Source organism: Carassius auratus, unplaced genomic scaffold, assembly GCF_003368295.1.
Source record: "Carassius auratus strain Wakin unplaced genomic scaffold, ASM336829v1 scaf_tig00215878, whole genome shotgun sequence".
Taxonomy (NCBI): Eukaryota; Metazoa; Chordata; class Actinopteri; order Cypriniformes; family Cyprinidae; genus Carassius; species Carassius auratus.
In genome coordinates, this window is record NW_020528288.1 from 585824 (window position 1) to 604896 (window position 19073).

The window sequence follows — 19073 nt, forward strand, 5'->3', positions numbered from 1 at the left end:
TTTTTCCCCTTTATATTTAAACTGTTAAACTGATATTTTATTTATATTATAATTTTATTTGGATTCTTAGAATATATATATAACCCCACAAACTGGGTTTAGCAGATCCGATGGAAAAATAGTGGCCATACAAATGAATAAGAGCGAAATGAACGAACAGTGAACAGTCTGCGTCTAAATTCACACACAACAAACAAAAGGCAATTATTTGAATAGAAATTTGAAAAATTTGAATAGTACTCAGTCTCCACCTTGTGGTGGAATATTAATTTACATCGATTAATTTAATATTTGTGAGACTGACATTTATTAAAAGCGATGTAAAACTGTAGAAAAACACATTTATTTTTGAATCCAGGGGAAATATTATTATATTTAAAACAGAAATATTGTAGTTATTTGATAGGCTTACTTTGTATATACTATTTGACATTGTTCATAGAATTACAGAAGACTTTTTATAACTTGTAGTTTCTTTAACTACCAGACGATGGTGGTAAATGACAACTTACATAAAAATTGAGTTGAAGCGCTGTTTTTCTGCCTCGTCTCAAGCCAAATATTCTACGTGTGTATTTTAAAGAATTAATTTTTATTTCACCTGGGGATATACAATTTTACAAATCTAAAGACGTAAATCTTTATTTAAATAACCTATCGTGCGGAACAGATTCTTAATAAAATTGGGCTGAATGAATGTCTGGCAATTTATTTGGTGTATTGTTAAGTGCTGAAAAAGCATGTGAATTGCTCTAGGGAAAGAATATGGAGGGCACGATTACATGTCTATTCAACCAGTTTAACCAAATGATAAAACGGGTCTCTTGCTCAAACCAAAAAGCCCACTGCAGCCGCCGAGGGCAGGATCCAGACACTGAAAACCTTTTCACTCTCTCTCTCTCTCAAACGCTCTTACTTTCTCCTCCAGGGCATTATGTACACTTTTATCTCAGAGATAAACGGAAGAGTGCATCCTCTCCACATCTCTGTAACAAGTCTATAAAGACTGAGGGGAAAAGGTTCTTCACCCTGTGATGCATTTAATATGTCTTTAAAAAGCTTCAATTTGCCATACCACAATCTGATTAATGAAATAGTTAGCTCATGGCTTCAACTTTGTGATTTTATGATTTAATGCAAAGATGATCCAGAAGGCAAATAGCTTTAAAAAAAATAAATAAAAAAAAATTAAAAAACAAACTCACACATACAATTTTAGCTGTATGATTATTTTTTTTAAGTAACACAAAAACACACTTGTCTTGTTAAACTAGGAAATATAATTTATTGCATAAAAATTATATTTAGTTACAGTAAGAAGTCTAAACATTTATGTACAGTATTACTTTACAGCATTACATGGAAAAAAACGCATGACTTCTTCTGTACCTTCTTTGATATAAAATAACATCTGAAAAAAAAAAAGGTTAAATTCGGCCACACTTGAGTATCCATAAACAGCAACTACCATCCAGAGAGAAGCTTTACATGAGACATGTCAAAGGCGTTTTCATGTAACATTGACCGAAAGAGACTGGAAACATTTCAGAGCCATTTCAGAGTTCATCAGGGATTTTCAATGTTCTTTGCACCCTTCGTCATGAAGAGGGGTTAAAAATAACCCTCCAAAAAAAAAAAAAACACCTTCGTTGTGAGGGCACAGGTGACAAGCCAAAAGCTTCCTAAACAATTTATTAGGAACGTCACAGAGGTCATGGATCCCTGACCCGCAATTAAAGTCAATTTGTTTGCATTTATTACAGCTGAGAGGCCTAAGAGGTCCAGTTTTCCCCAGCTTAGTTACAGCAGTGATCAGAAGATGGAAAGCAGTAAAGAATCCCATTCCACGTACTTCATACACACGAGACATCAAGACGTCCACAGATTCACTTTTTGTTGTGCACTTGCATAGTACTTATAACGGGAAAGGAGGAACAACAGATATGATGAAGCCTGTTCATTCATATACACTGTAGCACTGACTCATAGGTTGGAACAAACAAGCTCTCTCACGCTGTTTTCTTTTTTTTTTCTCACACACACACCTCAGTTATTTAATTCACACCTTTACAGACATGGACAGATACTGCACTTTCTTTTAGTTTTGTTTGTTGCCAGACATTTGAACACTTGTGAAGAAAATGTAAAAAAAAAAAAAAAAAAGAAGAAGAAATGGACCAACATCCACTTCAACTGATTATATGACTTCTGATAATAAGCGGTCCATGGCTTTCAGGCTTACTAAAGGGAAACCCATTAAAACCTGAAAGTCAAAACAGACAATAAAGAGCAAGTGGGTCATACTGCAATCAACAGAGCACTTACGCCACCTCTCAAGGCTACTATTTATAATTTAAACAGCACGACTGGCTGGAATCAAACCCCGAAAAGGGCTTTCTGCCATCCGCACAATTTTCATCTTATTTAACCAGTGCAGTATATTTGCAGTACGCTTTCCCAAGAAGGATCAAAGCACATTTAACCTCAGCAGAACATTTCAATTTCATCCCATCTTAGTTTCAATGACCAAAAAAAAGTCAGTAGATCACAAAACCTTTGAATGCACATATTAACTGCAATCCTGCCCAAGAGACAGACGAATGCAACGACGCAGCAGATGCATAACAGCAGAAACAAACAGAAAAGTGAAAAACAGTGATCCACAAATAGGGATAATAACTTAAAAAAAGTCTGTTCCCTATAGGAAACTAATATGTGTTTACCAGAAAGCTGTCCTGTGTTACAAATGATCAATAGAATATAAAAAAGAGAGAGGCTAATGAAGGTATGAAAACCAGAGAAAAAAAGATGAAAATCCAGCAAAAAGATTGGTCCTCTGCTAACGAGGACGTATGCCATTGCAAAAGACACACAGAAAACAATGCTTCAAACTAAAGCCGAAGTGAAGCAACTCTCTGAAGCATGTGGTTTGTTTCAAGTGAAATCATCATGAAAGCTCATTTTAGGGCAGATGATCTGAGTTCCTTGTTGGTATCCCGGGTTTCCATCTATACTCTTGTTTATTTCTCTGCGAGCGTGTTTCCTGAGGAGCTTGGCGCACTGCTGTTTTACCGGATGCAGAATCTCAGTGTCTTTTAGCATCTAGCGGTCGCTAGGAAACAAAGCCAGCAGCTTGATGTGCGATGGCATTTGATCGTGTACTTTAACACTTGGTATGTGTAGCAGAGAATCAGTGTGTATCAATATGATGCAACTATCATTTAATCATGAGCCGATCAGGACCGTGCCAGAAAACGCACTGACTTGCTTTTGGAACAACATCTCTTTTTTTTTGTGCATCGTCATGTTTGCTACATTTCGATATGTATTATTCGGAGATCACCCAGAGCGCTTGACCCCGTTGTGATCCTTGGAATATTCTGCATGAGCACAAAGGAACTGAGGTAACGATGCACTGGAACGCAGTTTCCATCCGCTTGCATGAATTCTAGGTTTTTAGTGGCAAATATGTCCCCTCGTCACACTTCTGATTCGCCGATCAGCAATCTCCGTCCGTCGTCATGACAACCAAGACCTCACTCTTGCCCATTTCTTCAAGAGCCGTCGCCAGAGAGACCAGGTCTGCGTCACCCTGGTGACAAGCTTCCCACAGGTCTAGCAGCACACCTGTGGGGCTGGGTTTGGTTGCAAAATAGTTCAGATACCTGAGGGAGAGACGTGGAAAGAGATGAAATTATTCTGTCGTGTAGAAACATATATGCTGATTATTTTGGTGTAGGTAAAAGACCTGTCAAAGTCCAGCCTGCGAGCCAGCATTCTCCAGTCGCAGCCGCGGGCGCTGGGGGCATCCAGACTGGCACATATCTTCTGGCGTATGGAGACGGGCAGGCGGAAAGCATACGGGCCCACCTGAGACGAGGGTAGACATGAACCGCCTGCTGGCAGAGGTGAGTGGGGGGGCAGGGTCTGAAGAGGATGAGCAGAAACAAATCAGTAGTTATTAAATCATGCACTAGTGACTTGACAATAAATAATAGATCTTCTCTGTACCTCTTGAATATCCGTGTTAAGCTGGAATATCTGTCCTTCTCCCTCCACCTGTCTGACACAGATCTTGCAGGTGAGCTGGGAAACCACCAGGCTTCCTCTCTCCAGACTGAAGGTGCAGTGCAACGGACGCTGACTCCCACTCCAAATGTGGTAGAACGGGATTTCCTGGGAAACAGGGACAGAATTCATCAATTCCATCTGTGGATGCTGAAATTGGTAACATTTGATCATTTAAGAAAAATTTACAGATAGACTTTTATACATTTATATATTTGAAAAAAATATATATTATTTACTGATACAAACATTCAAAACCATTCAAAAGTCTGGGATCAGTAAGATAAAAAAAAATGAATGGATTGCTGATGAAAAATACTGAAAAAGTGATGGACTCAAATGGATGAATTCTATTCATCAAAGAATCTTGAAAAAAGTGAATTTTCCCTACAATTTGGAAATAATATATTATATATATATATATATATATATATATATATATATATATATATATATATATATATATTAATCAGCATGACATTTTCAACAATGAAAATAAGAAATGTTACCTAAGCACCAAATCGGCATATTAGAATGATTTCTGAAGGATCATGTGACGCTCGAGACTAGAGTAATGACTGCTGAAAATTCAGTTTCAGTTTCTAAAATTACATTTTTAAATATATTAAAATAGAAAACAGTTGTTTTAAACTGAAATAATATTTCACAATAAAATATTTTTACTGTATTTGATCAAATAAACGCAGCCTTGGTGACCATGAAAGACTAATTATTATTATTTTTTAAATCACAGACCCCAAACATTTGCCCAGGCTTTAACCCAACTGATTTGTAAGATTTATTTTAAGGTATTTATCCCATTTTTTTTTAGGAAAGTTGTTTCAGAGTTTGAGAAATTTACATTTGCATTTATCCCAAAAGGTTTAAACATAAAAATAAATTCTACCCGTATAACCAATAACAACATGAAATCTCTCACCTGATACTTAGCCAGGAGTTTACTTCTCCAATGAGAATGAGGAATGTCATGGATTGATAGCCGCAGGTTGTGGTAACTGTCCTTAAAGAGGAGAGGTTTGGGATCTTCCAGTAAAACCCCACCCAGACTTCGCTCGACCTCTAATACCTCCTACGGGAAGAGAATAACAAGATTTTAGCCTGTTTCCAAACTAAATGTATTGGCAAAGTAAAGCCGCTAAGAGAGGCAGGCAGACTGACCTTTAGGGCATGTGGGGTGTCCTGTATGCAGTAGACCCTCAGACTGTAGTCCAGAGAGAGGCACGGAGCCCGGGGAGCAAAGAGGGCCAACTGCAGCCTCTTACAGGCTGGCCGAGGGGGAGCCGACTGTCCCACCAGACCATACGTCCCCAGCTGCTCCATCAGAACATGACAACTTTGCTCCTCCACCTGTAGGTAGCATGGCGTTGACAGACTCTCCTCTCCCACTGTTAGCACCTCCTAGTGGACGGGAGGAAAGTAGTGTGTCACTAAATGTCTCACTTATTCCCCATCTTTGTTTATGAAATGAACTCTCTCATTTCTGAGAACTCATCCTCACCTCCCAGGCGCCTTGATGGTTCTGTGTTTTGAGGGTGAGGGTCCAGTCTGGGGGCTCTAGCTGGGCGCAGTGAGGGAGGGTTAGGACCACAGGTCTGCTCAGCAACATGCCAGAGGGTCCGCAGCTCACCACCGGACTTAATACGGTCTGACTTCCATCTGACGGCAAGCTGACACAAAACACAGAGCAAGAGAGGTTAGCAGCCCTAATTCACAATGACATTCATGCCGCTTGACAAATTCAATAAAAAAATTAAAGAGCACATCATCAAATACACAGTGTCCCAAAGTTTCTACTCTCTCGTTTAAAGTAATCTGAGATTGAAATTTTTGAAAGAGAAAATAGCTTTTTTTTTCTTAATATATTTCTGTCCTTCTACCACAGCGGGATAAAGAAATGTTGCAAGCCATATTCAGACTTGTGTCGACCACATGCGCACCAAAGCTCAGTGTGTGAAAAGATGTAGGATGTGTTAACCCAGAGCCTATGGCTCTGACATTAATTATTAGTGTTATGAGAAAACGTATGGCACCTACAAATAGTGAGAAACACAAAGCTTGCAGTCTGTAAGCTCTGAAGGCACAGTGATATTTATATATTTCATTTTTGACAACAAAAACAAACACCGTAAAAAAAAAAAAAAAGAGAGAGAGAGGGCCTCAGCAAAAAAGTCAGACAACCATTCAGTGTTTTCAAGACATTTTTGTTTGTTTGTGTTTTTCCACTGTGTCACAGTTTTGAAATGTTATTTTCTCCCTAGCGCTGCCACTGGGGTCACAGCGTTTGTGCAGTCAATATTGTTCTGCAAAGGCTGTTGAGATGTCTTGAACTGGACTGTTTGCTAGTGCACAAAGTGACAGATAAATGCAAGCGGTATAAGTGGGGAAATGACAGTGTGATGGGGGCAGGGCACTGAGAAACTGTTTTAAGTGGCTGACTTACGTTGTTTTCTCCCATTTGTTAATAATGAGATACATCTCGTAGAACTTGCCCTGAGGAATCGTCCCTGGTGGAACCAGCAGGCTCACCCCTGGCAGGGGAAAAGGAGGACAGAGGGAGGATAAAAAAAAATAAAAAAAAAAAGCTTAATTTATTAGTTTAAGAGAGTACATCATTACAATATTTTGCACAGTAATGTGAGCCTAAAGGAGGAGGGAATATTACTGTATTTAAGAGTTTTCTGTTTCAGGTATGATTCTGTATGTCTATATGTCCATCAATTTACACTGTAATGACGCTTGCAAACTCGTGCCCTGCCAGAAAACAGACATTTTTTCATGCTGAGAGATAAGCAGATGTACTGTATGTGTGTGGCACGTAACATCGGAACATTTTCTTGTCGTTCACTGTTGCTATCAGGAACTATTTTTTTAGCAGAAAGGACAACTTTTTTAAAAAGTAACATATCAATACATAATTTTTTTTTATTTTAATATCTTCTACTGTGAATAAGTCATGCCTGAAAATATTAAAACCAAATTTTTGGTTTTAATATTTTAATATGAATAAGTCAAGGCTTTATTGTGAATAAGCTCGTACCTTATCGCTTACATTTTAAATATTCTATTTATTTAAGAAATAACTAAAACATGAATAAAATTGATATTAAATATTTAGTTTTTATAATTTAATTTGATTTTATTTAATGACATAATATAAATAATATAATTATAAAATTATATATATATATATATATATATATATATATATATATATATATATATATATATATATATATATATATATATATATATTAGGTTTTTTTCTCGTTATATTAAACATACATTAAATGTAGTTAAGAAATATCTCATACAAAATATTAAAAATATTATTAAATATTTTATTATTATTATAATTTTATTTTTTTACAAATTGTGCATCAAACTAGAAAAAAAAAATATCCAACTTTAACATAAGCGGACATTATCAAAATAACACTAGAAAAGTGTCAGATCCGGCTTCTTTAAGGTCTATTACCTGTATTAGGGATGGTGAGACGGCCCCCAAGGGAGCCTAGTGTGGCGCTGGCACTGTGACTGGGCTCCCTGGGCAGCGTATGCCCATGATGGTCTTTAGGTCCAGAGCCCACAGTCTTCAGGCTCATGATCTCCCCATCAGTGGAGCCCGGGCCAGTTGGCAGCTCGAGGGAGGACATGGTGGAGGAGTTGTACACCTTTATCTTCAGGCTAGGAAGTGGATCCAACAGGGGAGATGTGGTCATGGGGATCTTATGCTGAGAGTCCAGGGTGGCCTGCTGCAGTGAGAAAAGCGGCCCGCGGAAGGATCCGGCACTGGCTGTGAGGTCGGGAGGAGCTGTCGGATGCAGGAGGTGTGGATTATCTAACAAAGTAGAGAAGCAAAAAGAGAGAAAGAAATGTTTCCGGCTAGCTGCAAAGTTAAGAGAGGATTTGCCTAAGAAATGAGAGTATTAAAGAGGAGAGGATTTAAAAATGGAGCCATATAAACAAGTTATAGCAGATTAAATAGTTTCGAGAGAGCAGGTGACAGCAGGAGAAAGGATTAAAACTTAACATACATCGAGTTTATATAAGGAGTGTAGGTGTGAGAGAAGGAGTGAGAATGAAAAAGAAAAAGAAATTGAGGAAACACTGATGTCTCACCCTGTCGTGGAGGTTTGTAGTTGCCGGGGTGAAAGGCAGCAGTAAGGGCCGAGGACGAATCAGTGATTTCACCGTGAAGATGGCGACAGCTCCGACGATAGACCAGGATGCCCACACACAGCACGAGGATCACACACAGCAGTAAAGCTCCCACCAGCCCCGCATACACCGCTACACCAGCGCCAGAGCCCAGGGCTGAGACACATACAGATACACACTTATTCACACATGCAAACATATCACAGATGTAAATCAATACATTATGCAACACAAAAGTGTGATCAAAAGAAAATAAGTTGGAAGGAGAAGTTGATACTCCGACATTTAACATAGGAGCTTGTTCTAACCAAGACTCGTCCACTGCAAAATGGCAGTTTGATTGACACAAAGTAACCATTCACAGTTCATTTAGTTTTTATGTGTCATTTATGGAGGTTTACATGTTTTCCTTCAGCTGCTTCATTTCTATGTGGCACTGGACAATCAGATTGTAACTGGTGAATGTAGACAGCGATTGCTATTAATACAACCTTTATTAATAATAACCATTATTTAAATAGTAATAATAAATTCACAATAATAACAAGAAATAATTGTATTGCTGCAAAGCTGCAAAAAGTGTCATTTAAAAATGAACTGTTTATTTAAATAAGTAAAAGTATCTGATGCATGTGAATAATTTAAAAATGGTCTGTTTATTTAATTCATAGGTAAGTAACCAATAATCAGAAAGAAAGAAAGAAAGAAAGAAAGATGTAAAAGTTTCTCATACTTTTCATAAGTTTCGTAGCAGCAGCCTATCAGAATGTAACTAGTGATTGCAAACATTGGTTGATATTTTTGTGGTTATTAAACAGATTTAAGGTGCTCTGAGGATAATAATAAGGGTCTAAAATCCGAAACATGTAGCCTATGAACAGTTGGGGGTGCTGTGGATCTAACAGTGCATTGTGGGACTCTCTTTGTGACTCTTGATCCCTAGATCTTTTTTATTCAGTCATCACTGAATTAAGTCCTATATTTACATACCATAGTATGCTATAAAAAGGCTTCAGGAGACGAGGGGAGATAGGGGTGATCACATAGGTGCTGCACTCAAGAGACACAGAGGCGAAAAAAAAAATGAGGAAGAGAGCAGATGCGTGTGAAGTGTGCGAGTAGGAAAAAGGGCTCACGTGGCAGGACAGAAGTGAATCTGACAGCCGTCTTAACTTATTATAGCAATAGGTACCAAGCTGAATTAGGTGCGTTACTTTTTGGTCTCTCAAGTGCTGAATGTCACATTGATCTCAGAATATTAGCATCACTTGAACTGTGAGCTACACTATTGATCGCTCTGGGCCAGTAAGATGCACAGCCATTAACTTAAATGTCTTCTGAACCCATATCACATACTGTATGTATTATACATCATCTTCCAGGAATTCTTATGCACATTTTCCTGTGTGTTATGTGAGTGTGTGTTAATAAATTGCATATGCTATTTAGAATTAATTAATGTAAAATCACAAGTACATTTGTAAGCTTTTAGTAATTACACAGAGTCTGAGATAAAAGTCTGAAATTTATTAAAATGTCCAACAGTTAAGGAATAGTTTACCCCAAAATGAAAACGTTGTTTTCATTTACTCACCCTCATGTCATTCCAACCCTGTATAAGTTTATTTTTCACGTTGAACACAAAATAAAATAATTTGAAGAATTTTTAAGAAAAAAAGTTGTTGGTTCCAATTGATTTCCATTATAGGGAAAGAAGTACTATTGAAGACAATGGGGACCATCAACTCTTTGATTGCCATCATTCTTCAACATATCTCCTTTTATGTTCAACATAATTAAGAAACTCATTCAGGTTTGGAATGACATGAGGTTAAGTAATGAGTAAATGATGACAGAATTGTCATTTTTTGGGTGAACTATCCCTTTAACTATATTTGCCAACAACGTCTTATGACTAAAAGTAGTATCTAAATAGTAAAAAAAAAAAAAAAAAAAAAAATTATATATATATATATATATATATATATATATATATATATATATATATATATATATATATATATATATATATATATATATATATATATATATATATATATATATATATATAATACATAATATATGTAGACACACACAGTCACACACACACACACACATATACATAGAAGCCAAGTCAATTAAATCAACCAATATTTGATTATTTTTAGATTCTTAGCCAATAAATAATAAATAAATAGTTGTCCCATGTCAGTTCAAAATATGGTGACATCCTACATAATTAATAATATAATATAATATAATATAATTACTTTAACTGATTAATTAAAATTAGAAATGGTAATTATAAATAAATAAATAGTCATTTTAAAAAACAAGCTGTACAAGTCTTCACAAGCTGTACAAGTCTTGTGACTGTATACATTTTAAAAATGGACTGTGAGGTGCTATCATCTATTTCATATTCTCAGTTCATATGAAGTTTTGACTTCATTTCATGAGGTTCAGCTTTATCATGCAGGACAGTGTGCTGCATATCCAGAGATGAACAGGACAGAAGTGACAGAGTGAAACAGTACACACACACACCCACACACGTACTTCATGATCATACTTATATAGCATCTATATAGATTCATATTTCCAGTCACTTTTCCTTGGGTTTCCCAGACACAATCACGTGAGTAGCCAGACACACAGAGAGAGAGGGTTAAAAGTGGATGTCAAATAAAAACACTGTTATTAAAAGTAAAACTTACGATGGGTTGCTTGTTCAATAGAAACCTTTTTATCTGTCAGAAAAAAGGCAAAAACAAAGACAAAACAAGAAATAATGAACATGAGGATGGATGAGCAAAGTTATGAGCGTAGATCAGAGATGACTGCAAATGAAAGTGGAACAAATAATCCATAAATGCAAATACAAGACTCAAATGATATATCAAAGCATAAACTCAGAAATCACAGTAAGTTTATGGCAGGCAGAGCAAAAGTAAATATGTTAGCGTTCTCAAGGGATGGTAGGCACTAGAGGAATCATTTGTGAGGAGATATATATATATATATATATATATATATATATATATATATATATATATATATATATATATATATAAATGTATGTATGTGTGTGTGTTTGTGTGTGTGTGTGTCAATGCTGCATTATTGATGCTTGAATCTGGGTTGTGCTCCAACTTTAAGCCCAGACAGACCACACTTAAACTTCCAGTCTGCACTGTGTTCTGGCTGAATAGTGTGTGCATATGTGAGTGTGAGTGTGTGTGTGTGAGCATGCTATTGATGTTCTCCTGAGATAATTCACTGCTGTCAGTTGTGCTCTTCCAAAATCAGCTCTGGGTTGAGCATCCAGTGTCAAGATGAATCTGGCTCACCATCACATGGCTGATGTGTTTCTTCACTTGCTAGTATTAAAGTACATTTTGTCTGGCTGCCCATACTTCACCGTTTACCCTCTTGCCCATCTGTGCTCACAGCCATGTGCTAACTCATTTTCTGAGGGTGTGAGGACCAGTGACAGTTTATTTTTTATTTTTATTTTTTTTACTAAATGAAAATTAGAAACACTGCCCTGGCAACTAGAAATATTTGTTAGATATATTTTACAGTTACATGTATTTTATTTCAAGTAACATGTTTAATGGTATTAATTTTAGCTTTAAGTACATTTGTTCTCCATTTGAATCTATTTTAAAATATCAATTATTTTTGTGATAGCTAAGATTTTTGTGATAGCAAAAATTTTAACTTTAAGCTAATTTGTTCTCCATTTTAATGTATTTTAAAATATCAGTTATTTCTGTGATGGCAAAGCTGAATTTTCATCAGCCATGATTTTTTTTTCAGGATTCTCTGATGAATAGAAAGTTCAAAAGATCAAAAACAGCATTTATTTGAAATATAAATATTTAGTAACATTACTTTAAAATAAGTTGAAGTTTTAGTAATTTTGTTGTGTGCTTATATATCTATATTAGTGCTGTCAAACAAAATTAAATCCAAAATAAAAGTTTTTGTTTACATAATATATGTGTACTGTTTAATTATATATATATTTCGGTCATGTGACTTACAGCGAGCACACAGTCCTTCTGTGCAGTTCTTGCTCTCCATCATGCTGCCGCTGCAGTGACGTCCTCCGTTACGGGGTGGGGGTGCCTGACATTCCCGGCTTCTCCAGTGTGTGCACTCTGTCCCACACGCTGACCACTTGGCCCACTCAGTCCAGCCTCCGTCCACTAGAAAATACATAATGAGCATTTACACAGCGAATCATGAATCTGTTAGTGGATCTGATATGAATATAGTGTGTCTGTAAGATTGTGACAGGTGTCAGTCTTCACCTGGACAGAGGGTGGTGCAGGTGACCCTCTGGAATGGTGGGCCGTCACAGAAGGCTCCTCCATTGAGCGGTGCTGGATTGGTGCAACTGCGTGTTCGTCGCTGCCAACCCCGCCCACATTGAGCATTGCACTCTGACCACTCTGTCCAGGATGACCAGCCCCCACTCACTAAGAAGAGCCAGATAAACATATACATGAGCCAATATACACTGATATGCAGTTTGCTCTGAGGAGAATGAAGCCTGTTAGATCCACTCACTGGACTATTCAAAGAAAAACAAGCAGCAATGCAAAATGAACTACTTTGAGCAGTACAACAGGACACAATGTACAAAAGAACTGCATATTATGTCAAACATAAGAGATAATGTACAGTGAGTCAGCATGTCATAATATTACAGGACAACCAGGACCCTAATTTAAAGCAGAGAGTACCTTGAAACTTCCTCAAGGTTTTTTTTTTTTTTTTTATAGATTAATGCACTCATTACACAGATACTTACCAAATTATTTAATAAATTAACATAAAATATTGATTTTGTGCATAAATATTATGTAACCTACCATTCTAAAGTTTGGGGTTGGTAAGAATTTTCAGAATATAAGTAGAGTAAAAACAGTTATTATAAATATAGAATTATATAATATTATAACAATACAAACCAGGTCAGGATGGAATTGAAAGGCCTCAGCATCTCTGGCCCTAGCAGAAGGAAACTTAATGCTCAAAGACATCATAGAAGCACCATCCATGGGAAGGCAAGGCCTAGGAATGACCCACTTCCAAAGGTGTGGGAGAGAAGAGACATTTTCCAGGCAGAAATAAGGGACCTAGCAGAGGGAAGGAAGGCAAAGTGGAGCTAGGAATCCAGGGAGCCTGGACAAGGTGGTATCTCCCCAAGAGGAAGGTGACATGGGCTGACCTTTGGAGGCTCGACTCGAGCCATACCGGATCTCATTCTTGCTTAGGGCCGTCTTTGACACCATTCCAACCCCTGTGAACCTACACAAATCGGGAATGAGGGATGACCCAACATGTAAGCTCTGCAGGCAAAAGGCAACGATGGCACACATCTTGACAGGAAGTAAGACCGTGCTTGCCCAGGGCAGATACAGATGCCACACTGACAAAGAACTGACTGTGCTAGCTGACATCCTAGAGCAGGAGAGAACCAGGAAATGTCAACATAAGAGAAAGACGCCACCTGGTATAACATTCGTCGAGGAGGGGACAAAGCCACAAGGTTCTCCTGCAGTCTGCCCAAGCACGGGAGCTTAGGGTAGACCTGAAGAGAAGGCTTCAGTTCCCAGATGTCGTCCACACAACCTTAAGACCTGATACGGTCCTTTCCTCCACAGAAGGAAAGAAGATCATCCTAGTGGAGCTTACAGTGCAGTGGGAAGAGGGGTGGGAGGAGGCATTTGAAAGGAAGTCAGAACACTATAAAGATCTAGTGCAGGAGTGCAGGGACAAAGGTTAGCAGACATGGTTGTACCCAGTTGAGGTTGGATGTACAGTAGGGGGGCTTCCCCACCCAATCAGCCTGGAAGCTGATGACAGACACTGGAGTGAAGGGGATTGAGAGAAAGAAGGCAGTGCGTAGACTGGGGGAGGCAACAAAGAGAGACTTGAATGGCTGGCTACAACTGCTGACCCACCAACAGTAGAGTGTTACGGTTAAGGGTCGAAACACTTCAGGATCCTTGGTAACCATCTGATGACACAACCTCCTGGAACAAAGGCTCCAGTCATTGCAAAATTACTGAAGGAAAAGCATCTGAGGATGTATGTTATCAATGAAAAATAAATATTTTATAACATTATAAACCTTTTATGCATCCTTAATGTACAAAAATGGATTCTAACAATAAAATTAACTGACCCCAAACTTTTGAATGGCAGTGAAAATATTTGAACTATTTAAATTAAACTGGAATAAAAAGAGTGCAAAGTAAGACAAAAAAACATGAAACTTTGGTCAAATTTTAAATGATCATTATAGACTGCAAAATGGCGAAAATGAGTATTTCAGAAAGCTGTATGATAAATATTCATAAACACTAGGCGTGATTCTAGTTTTCTTTTGTCTAGAGAAATTCCCCTTGATAGTTTCAATCAATGATTCGGATCACTGCAGGGATTCTGATTGGTCAAGTGGTTACCGTAGACGATGAGTGTGGCAGTGCTGCTACGTCGCTTAGCGACCACATTGCGAGCCACACAGGTGTAGTTAGCCGTGTCAGAGAGTCGAGCCTGCTTGATGATCAGGTCATGGTCGATGGTAATTAGAAAGTTTGAATCCAGCGCTGGGTCAATGAGCTCTTCGTTCTTCAGCCAGTCCACCTGTGGCATTATAAGAAATCAATCCATTCACTTTGAAGTAGAATGATGTGCATCAGGAACAAAACTGCACTTAAAACCATTTGAACAGAAAATTAAAAAGCACCAGGCATGCTCTGAATACAAAAAAGGTATAACTGGATGAATATATACAGTGTAAAATATCCTGCGTGGTTGAAAGTTTTATCAAGCCAGTGATATTATAGTACAGCCACAATCAAAGATTGTATGTTAGTTATTATGCATGAAACAAACTGAGAAAAAAACCCAGTTGGAGGTTGAAACAATAACAGAAAGCATAGGAAGGCGATATTGCACCTCAGCAGGCGGGATGCCCTCTGGTGGACGACACTGCAACAAGACTTCCTGCTCCAGACGCACTTCCCTGCCAAGTGGCTCCTGTTCAAAGTTCTTCCTTAGGTCTGATAAACACAGAAATATTTATTTTTTACAAAAACAACAACAACAACAACAACAACAAAAATCTAAGTGCTTCCATTTTTTTTAATTCTAAGCAACAAAACAACAACCAAAAAAGCATGTGTTATGAATTAAAATAGCACAAGCAAAAATAGTGAGTGTTCTTTAGTCAGAATACTAGGTTCTCTTCAGGTTCTGTCTTTTAAATGCAGAGTGCCTGCCTAAGAAGGCATTTGACACCGACAGATCACATAAGCTGCTGAACACAAACTCACAGGCGATGCGGACGTAAGCCCGCCGGCTCTTTGTGGTGCCTGCCGAGCTCCAGGCAACACACTGGCACCAATAATCCTCCAGTCCAAACAACTCCTCTACCTGCGTCCGGGAGACAGAGATATCTACCTCTCTCACCACTAGACCTGAGACAGAAAAAAACAGGAACATATCAATCAAGTTTTAAATGCATGCATCACTTCTGACAGATGTAGTGAAATTGCAAGCCCCAGACTGTGCTTTTTTTATTTAAAATAATACATTTTTGGAGATGTTTTTAGCACAGTATGTTTGTCTTTAAAGGTTTATACAGAACGTTCGTTCAAAATCAATTCCCCAGTGGAGAAAATGAATGGGATCGACTCAACTGTCAACTTTCTGGAATCAATCTCTGAAGTGTAGCCTATTCTACAGTACATAGAAACTTCACCAAGCCAACACCTGTACTCCAACAGACATGTTTGAGATTAATTCTAACCTCTAACTACCTATTAATGTCTATGGTTTTACAAGTCAATGTTCAACAATCACATATGTGAACCTGGACCACAAAAAATGACAAAAAGTCAAACCATACATCACTTGAAAGCTTCGAAAAATTGACACTTAACACTGGTTTTGTAGTCCAGGGTCACATATGGCGTCCACATACTTTTTGTCCATATCTCCACACTTTACCTGTGATTGGGTCTAGACTCTCCTTGGTCACATGGTCATTCTGATTCACCCATTCTCCATTGCATTTGAAGTATATCTGCGTGGCTGGCGCAGCCTTGCAGGAAAGTTTGACCGGTCTGTTTTTCACTATGAAGGCGTCCTCCGGCTCGCTCTGGAATTCCGGTAACGGTTCAGCCGGGGCAGACGGAAATGAGTCCGGGAGAACTTCGCTGTAATCGCTGCCATCTACAAAAACAGAGGCAGAGAGGTAAGAACATGTGTACAGTTTATTCACAAGCATGTCTCTGTCACAGCAAATGAGTTTGGCCTGAGGGGTAATGGTCGAGACAGTCAGTGTGTGTTGAGAAAGACTCGGTCCGTGACATTTCAAGTGTACAGTACTCTAGTAATACAGCGTCTGCTCAGTAAAGCATCCCTGGGGAGTCCACACAGAGCCACGATGAAGGTGGGGGAGCTTGACCTTCCATTGAAACGCCCAGTGATCACACATTATCCCCTGACATTTTCCCAGTGACAGATCCCTCCCAGCACAGAGCTCATCCAGGGGCCTTCGTGTTTCACGGCTCCGCACCCAGGCCCTGTCACCTCCAACACGACAATGCTGTTAACCTTTCGAGCATTAAAAGCTACACAGACTATTGACTACAGAGTGAAAATGAGGTCTGTAGACACTGGCGCCGCGGGGCAAAACCAGAGAGCTGTTGGTTTGCACTTTCTGTGATTTGTAGCACACACTTCTCAGAGCGCACTTTTTTTTGGTCGGGGTGGGGCTGTGAAATGCTATTTTTCTTGACTAACCTTAATTATACTAGAGTGATAATGTGCTTAAACTTGATGGCATGTGTTCAGATAAGTAAACATCCTTGGGGTTTTCCCCCCAGCTCAATGCACTACATTTGTTTTCAATTTCTATTCTTCCCTAGTCTGCAAAATGGAAATAATAGTCAATGTCAAGCCTAAAAACTCATCCCAGAGCAGCTCTCTCATTGGCAGGCATAATCACAAATGACAACAAAGGCAATTACAAACAAAAATCCGACTCCGATGGAGATGACACCTCCTTTTGGCCGTGACGGGGAGAGTTCACCCATTAAACTGCAAAGGCTCTCATGGTTGAAGGCACTGCTTGAGTTTAATTATCACGCATGTACAACTGTCATCAACAGGCATTGTAATGATGTGACTAAAATATTTCTGACGGCACAGCTTATCTTGCTGCAGCGCAGGAACATGATTAAGTTCTCATTCATATCCTGTAGCAGGTTGGGCTCCAAAATCAGCAGCTTTGCCATCACAGGAATTAATTAAATGTTAAATAGTTTAAAACAGAAGTGTTTTTTTAAACAGATATTTATATACTTACTCATTTCTCTTATCTGATCCTTTCCATGTCAGTGAAATCACTACATAAAATGTAATATACCATCAAAAAAAAACAAAAAAAGCCAGAAATATTCTTCTCATGCACATCAGCTTATGTTCAGGTTGTGGGTTAATTGCCCCTAAAACTCGCACCTGTTCAGAATTCAATAAATGGTAAAATGCAGATCCAAAGAGAAAGACTGAAGGACAGAAATGGAGAGAGCGTGAGAGACTGGGTGGTGAGGAGACATCATAAGTGCTCTGAAGGCTGACATGCGGGTCAACTGTCTTTGTGTGCCTCTGTGTTTGATGGAACAAGCGTGTGTGAGAGGTGCAGGGTCTGGACTTGTCCGCTGACTGCAGAGGTGAAAGAGGTGAGGGAAGAGCAAGTTGAAAATTGGATTTGGGAGGGTGTTTTCACATACAAAGGAGGAGAAACTCTATACAGGGCAGGTCGAAATAGAAAGGGCAGAACAGAGGAAGAGAGCGGGATAGAGAGAAAGAGAGCAAAAAAAAAAAAAAACTAGGCTTGACCACTAATGCATTATCACAAACATTTCCAAATCATTACACCTTCAGTGCTACTTCACAATATAGTCAAACGAAAATGTCTCAATGTTATTTATTACACAGAATCTTGAGATTTTACAACTAGGCAAAGTCCTGTGTAGTGTTACTGTGTGTGTTCGTCACAATCAAATCTAATTTACGCACACACACATCAGATAGGTCACACATAGAAGGTCCTATAGCTGAAAGTGTCAGTCCAACTTTGTGTCATTTTATGACAGCTACGTCCTTTCTCCAAGCTCACAGTGAAAAACAAAAAACATTAGGACACACACTCAGTATATATATATATATATATATATATATATATATATATATATATATATATATATATATATATATATATATACCTAAAGTACAGATTAAAATAAAAAATATATACAAAATAAAAAAAATAATGAAATATTAAAATAAAAATAAAATAAAATCGTTAAAATAAAAGACAAAATAAGAAAAGAGTTAAACAAAAAAGTGTTTTATCCATTAGTCACAGACAACACAAAGCATCCTCTTGACATTTCAAGCAATATCTTAGAGGATGGTGTTCACAAAATTGTCACCATTATAAACTCTGCACGTCATAAAAAAGCATAAAAAATAATAATACTTTGTTAACAGAGAGATTCAATCGTTTCAGCACTTTCACAAATATCGCTCTCCCTTTCAAGACATGAAAGTGCATTGTGCCAATGACTAACTCTGCATCTCTATTTTTCTCTCTCTCTCTCTCTCTTCCCTTTTCTCCTTTCCTCCCTTTGTGTCGCTCTCTCCTCCGACAGCTGTCAGCTTGTCTTTTTCAGACTTTGACTTCTCTGTCGATAAGCAATTGTGTTTCTCTTTTTCCACACTACCTCCATATGGCA

At 38.2% G+C, this 19073-nt stretch overlaps 1 protein-coding gene across 5 annotated transcripts in view; it reads right to left on the reverse strand.

Annotated features, from left to right (window-relative positions):
• Positions 1-1262: 1262 nt before the first annotated feature.
• The window catches only part of unc5b (unc-5 netrin receptor B), a 54021-nt gene continuing 36210 nt past the window's right edge, over positions 1263-19073 (reverse strand). The window contains exons 2-17 of one of the 5 annotated variants that reach the window (XM_026261508.1): positions 16279-16503; positions 15603-15746; positions 15226-15329; positions 14730-14910; positions 12567-12734; positions 12297-12461; positions 10965-10997; positions 8209-8403; positions 7565-7900; positions 6530-6617; positions 5588-5756; positions 5248-5487; positions 5009-5158; positions 4012-4176; positions 3749-3927; positions 1263-3665 (exon numbers count right to left, since the gene is read on the reverse strand). In XM_026261508.1, the coding sequence (XP_026117293.1) occupies positions 3500-3665; positions 3749-3927; positions 4012-4176; positions 5009-5158; positions 5248-5487; positions 5588-5756; positions 6530-6617; positions 7565-7900; positions 8209-8403; positions 10965-10997; positions 12297-12461; positions 12567-12734; positions 14730-14910; positions 15226-15329; positions 15603-15746; positions 16279-16503 (2708 nt within the window). In that variant the 3' untranslated portion in view covers positions 1263-3499. Of the gene's footprint in view, positions 3666-3748; positions 3928-4011; positions 4177-5008; positions 5159-5247; positions 5488-5587; positions 5757-6529; positions 6618-7564; positions 7928-8208; positions 8404-10964; positions 10998-12296; positions 12462-12566; positions 12735-14729; positions 14911-15225; positions 15330-15602; positions 15747-16278; positions 16504-19073 lie in introns of all 5 variants that reach the window. The other 4 variants (XM_026261507.1, XM_026261510.1, XM_026261509.1 and 1 more) reach the window with 4 other exon arrangements.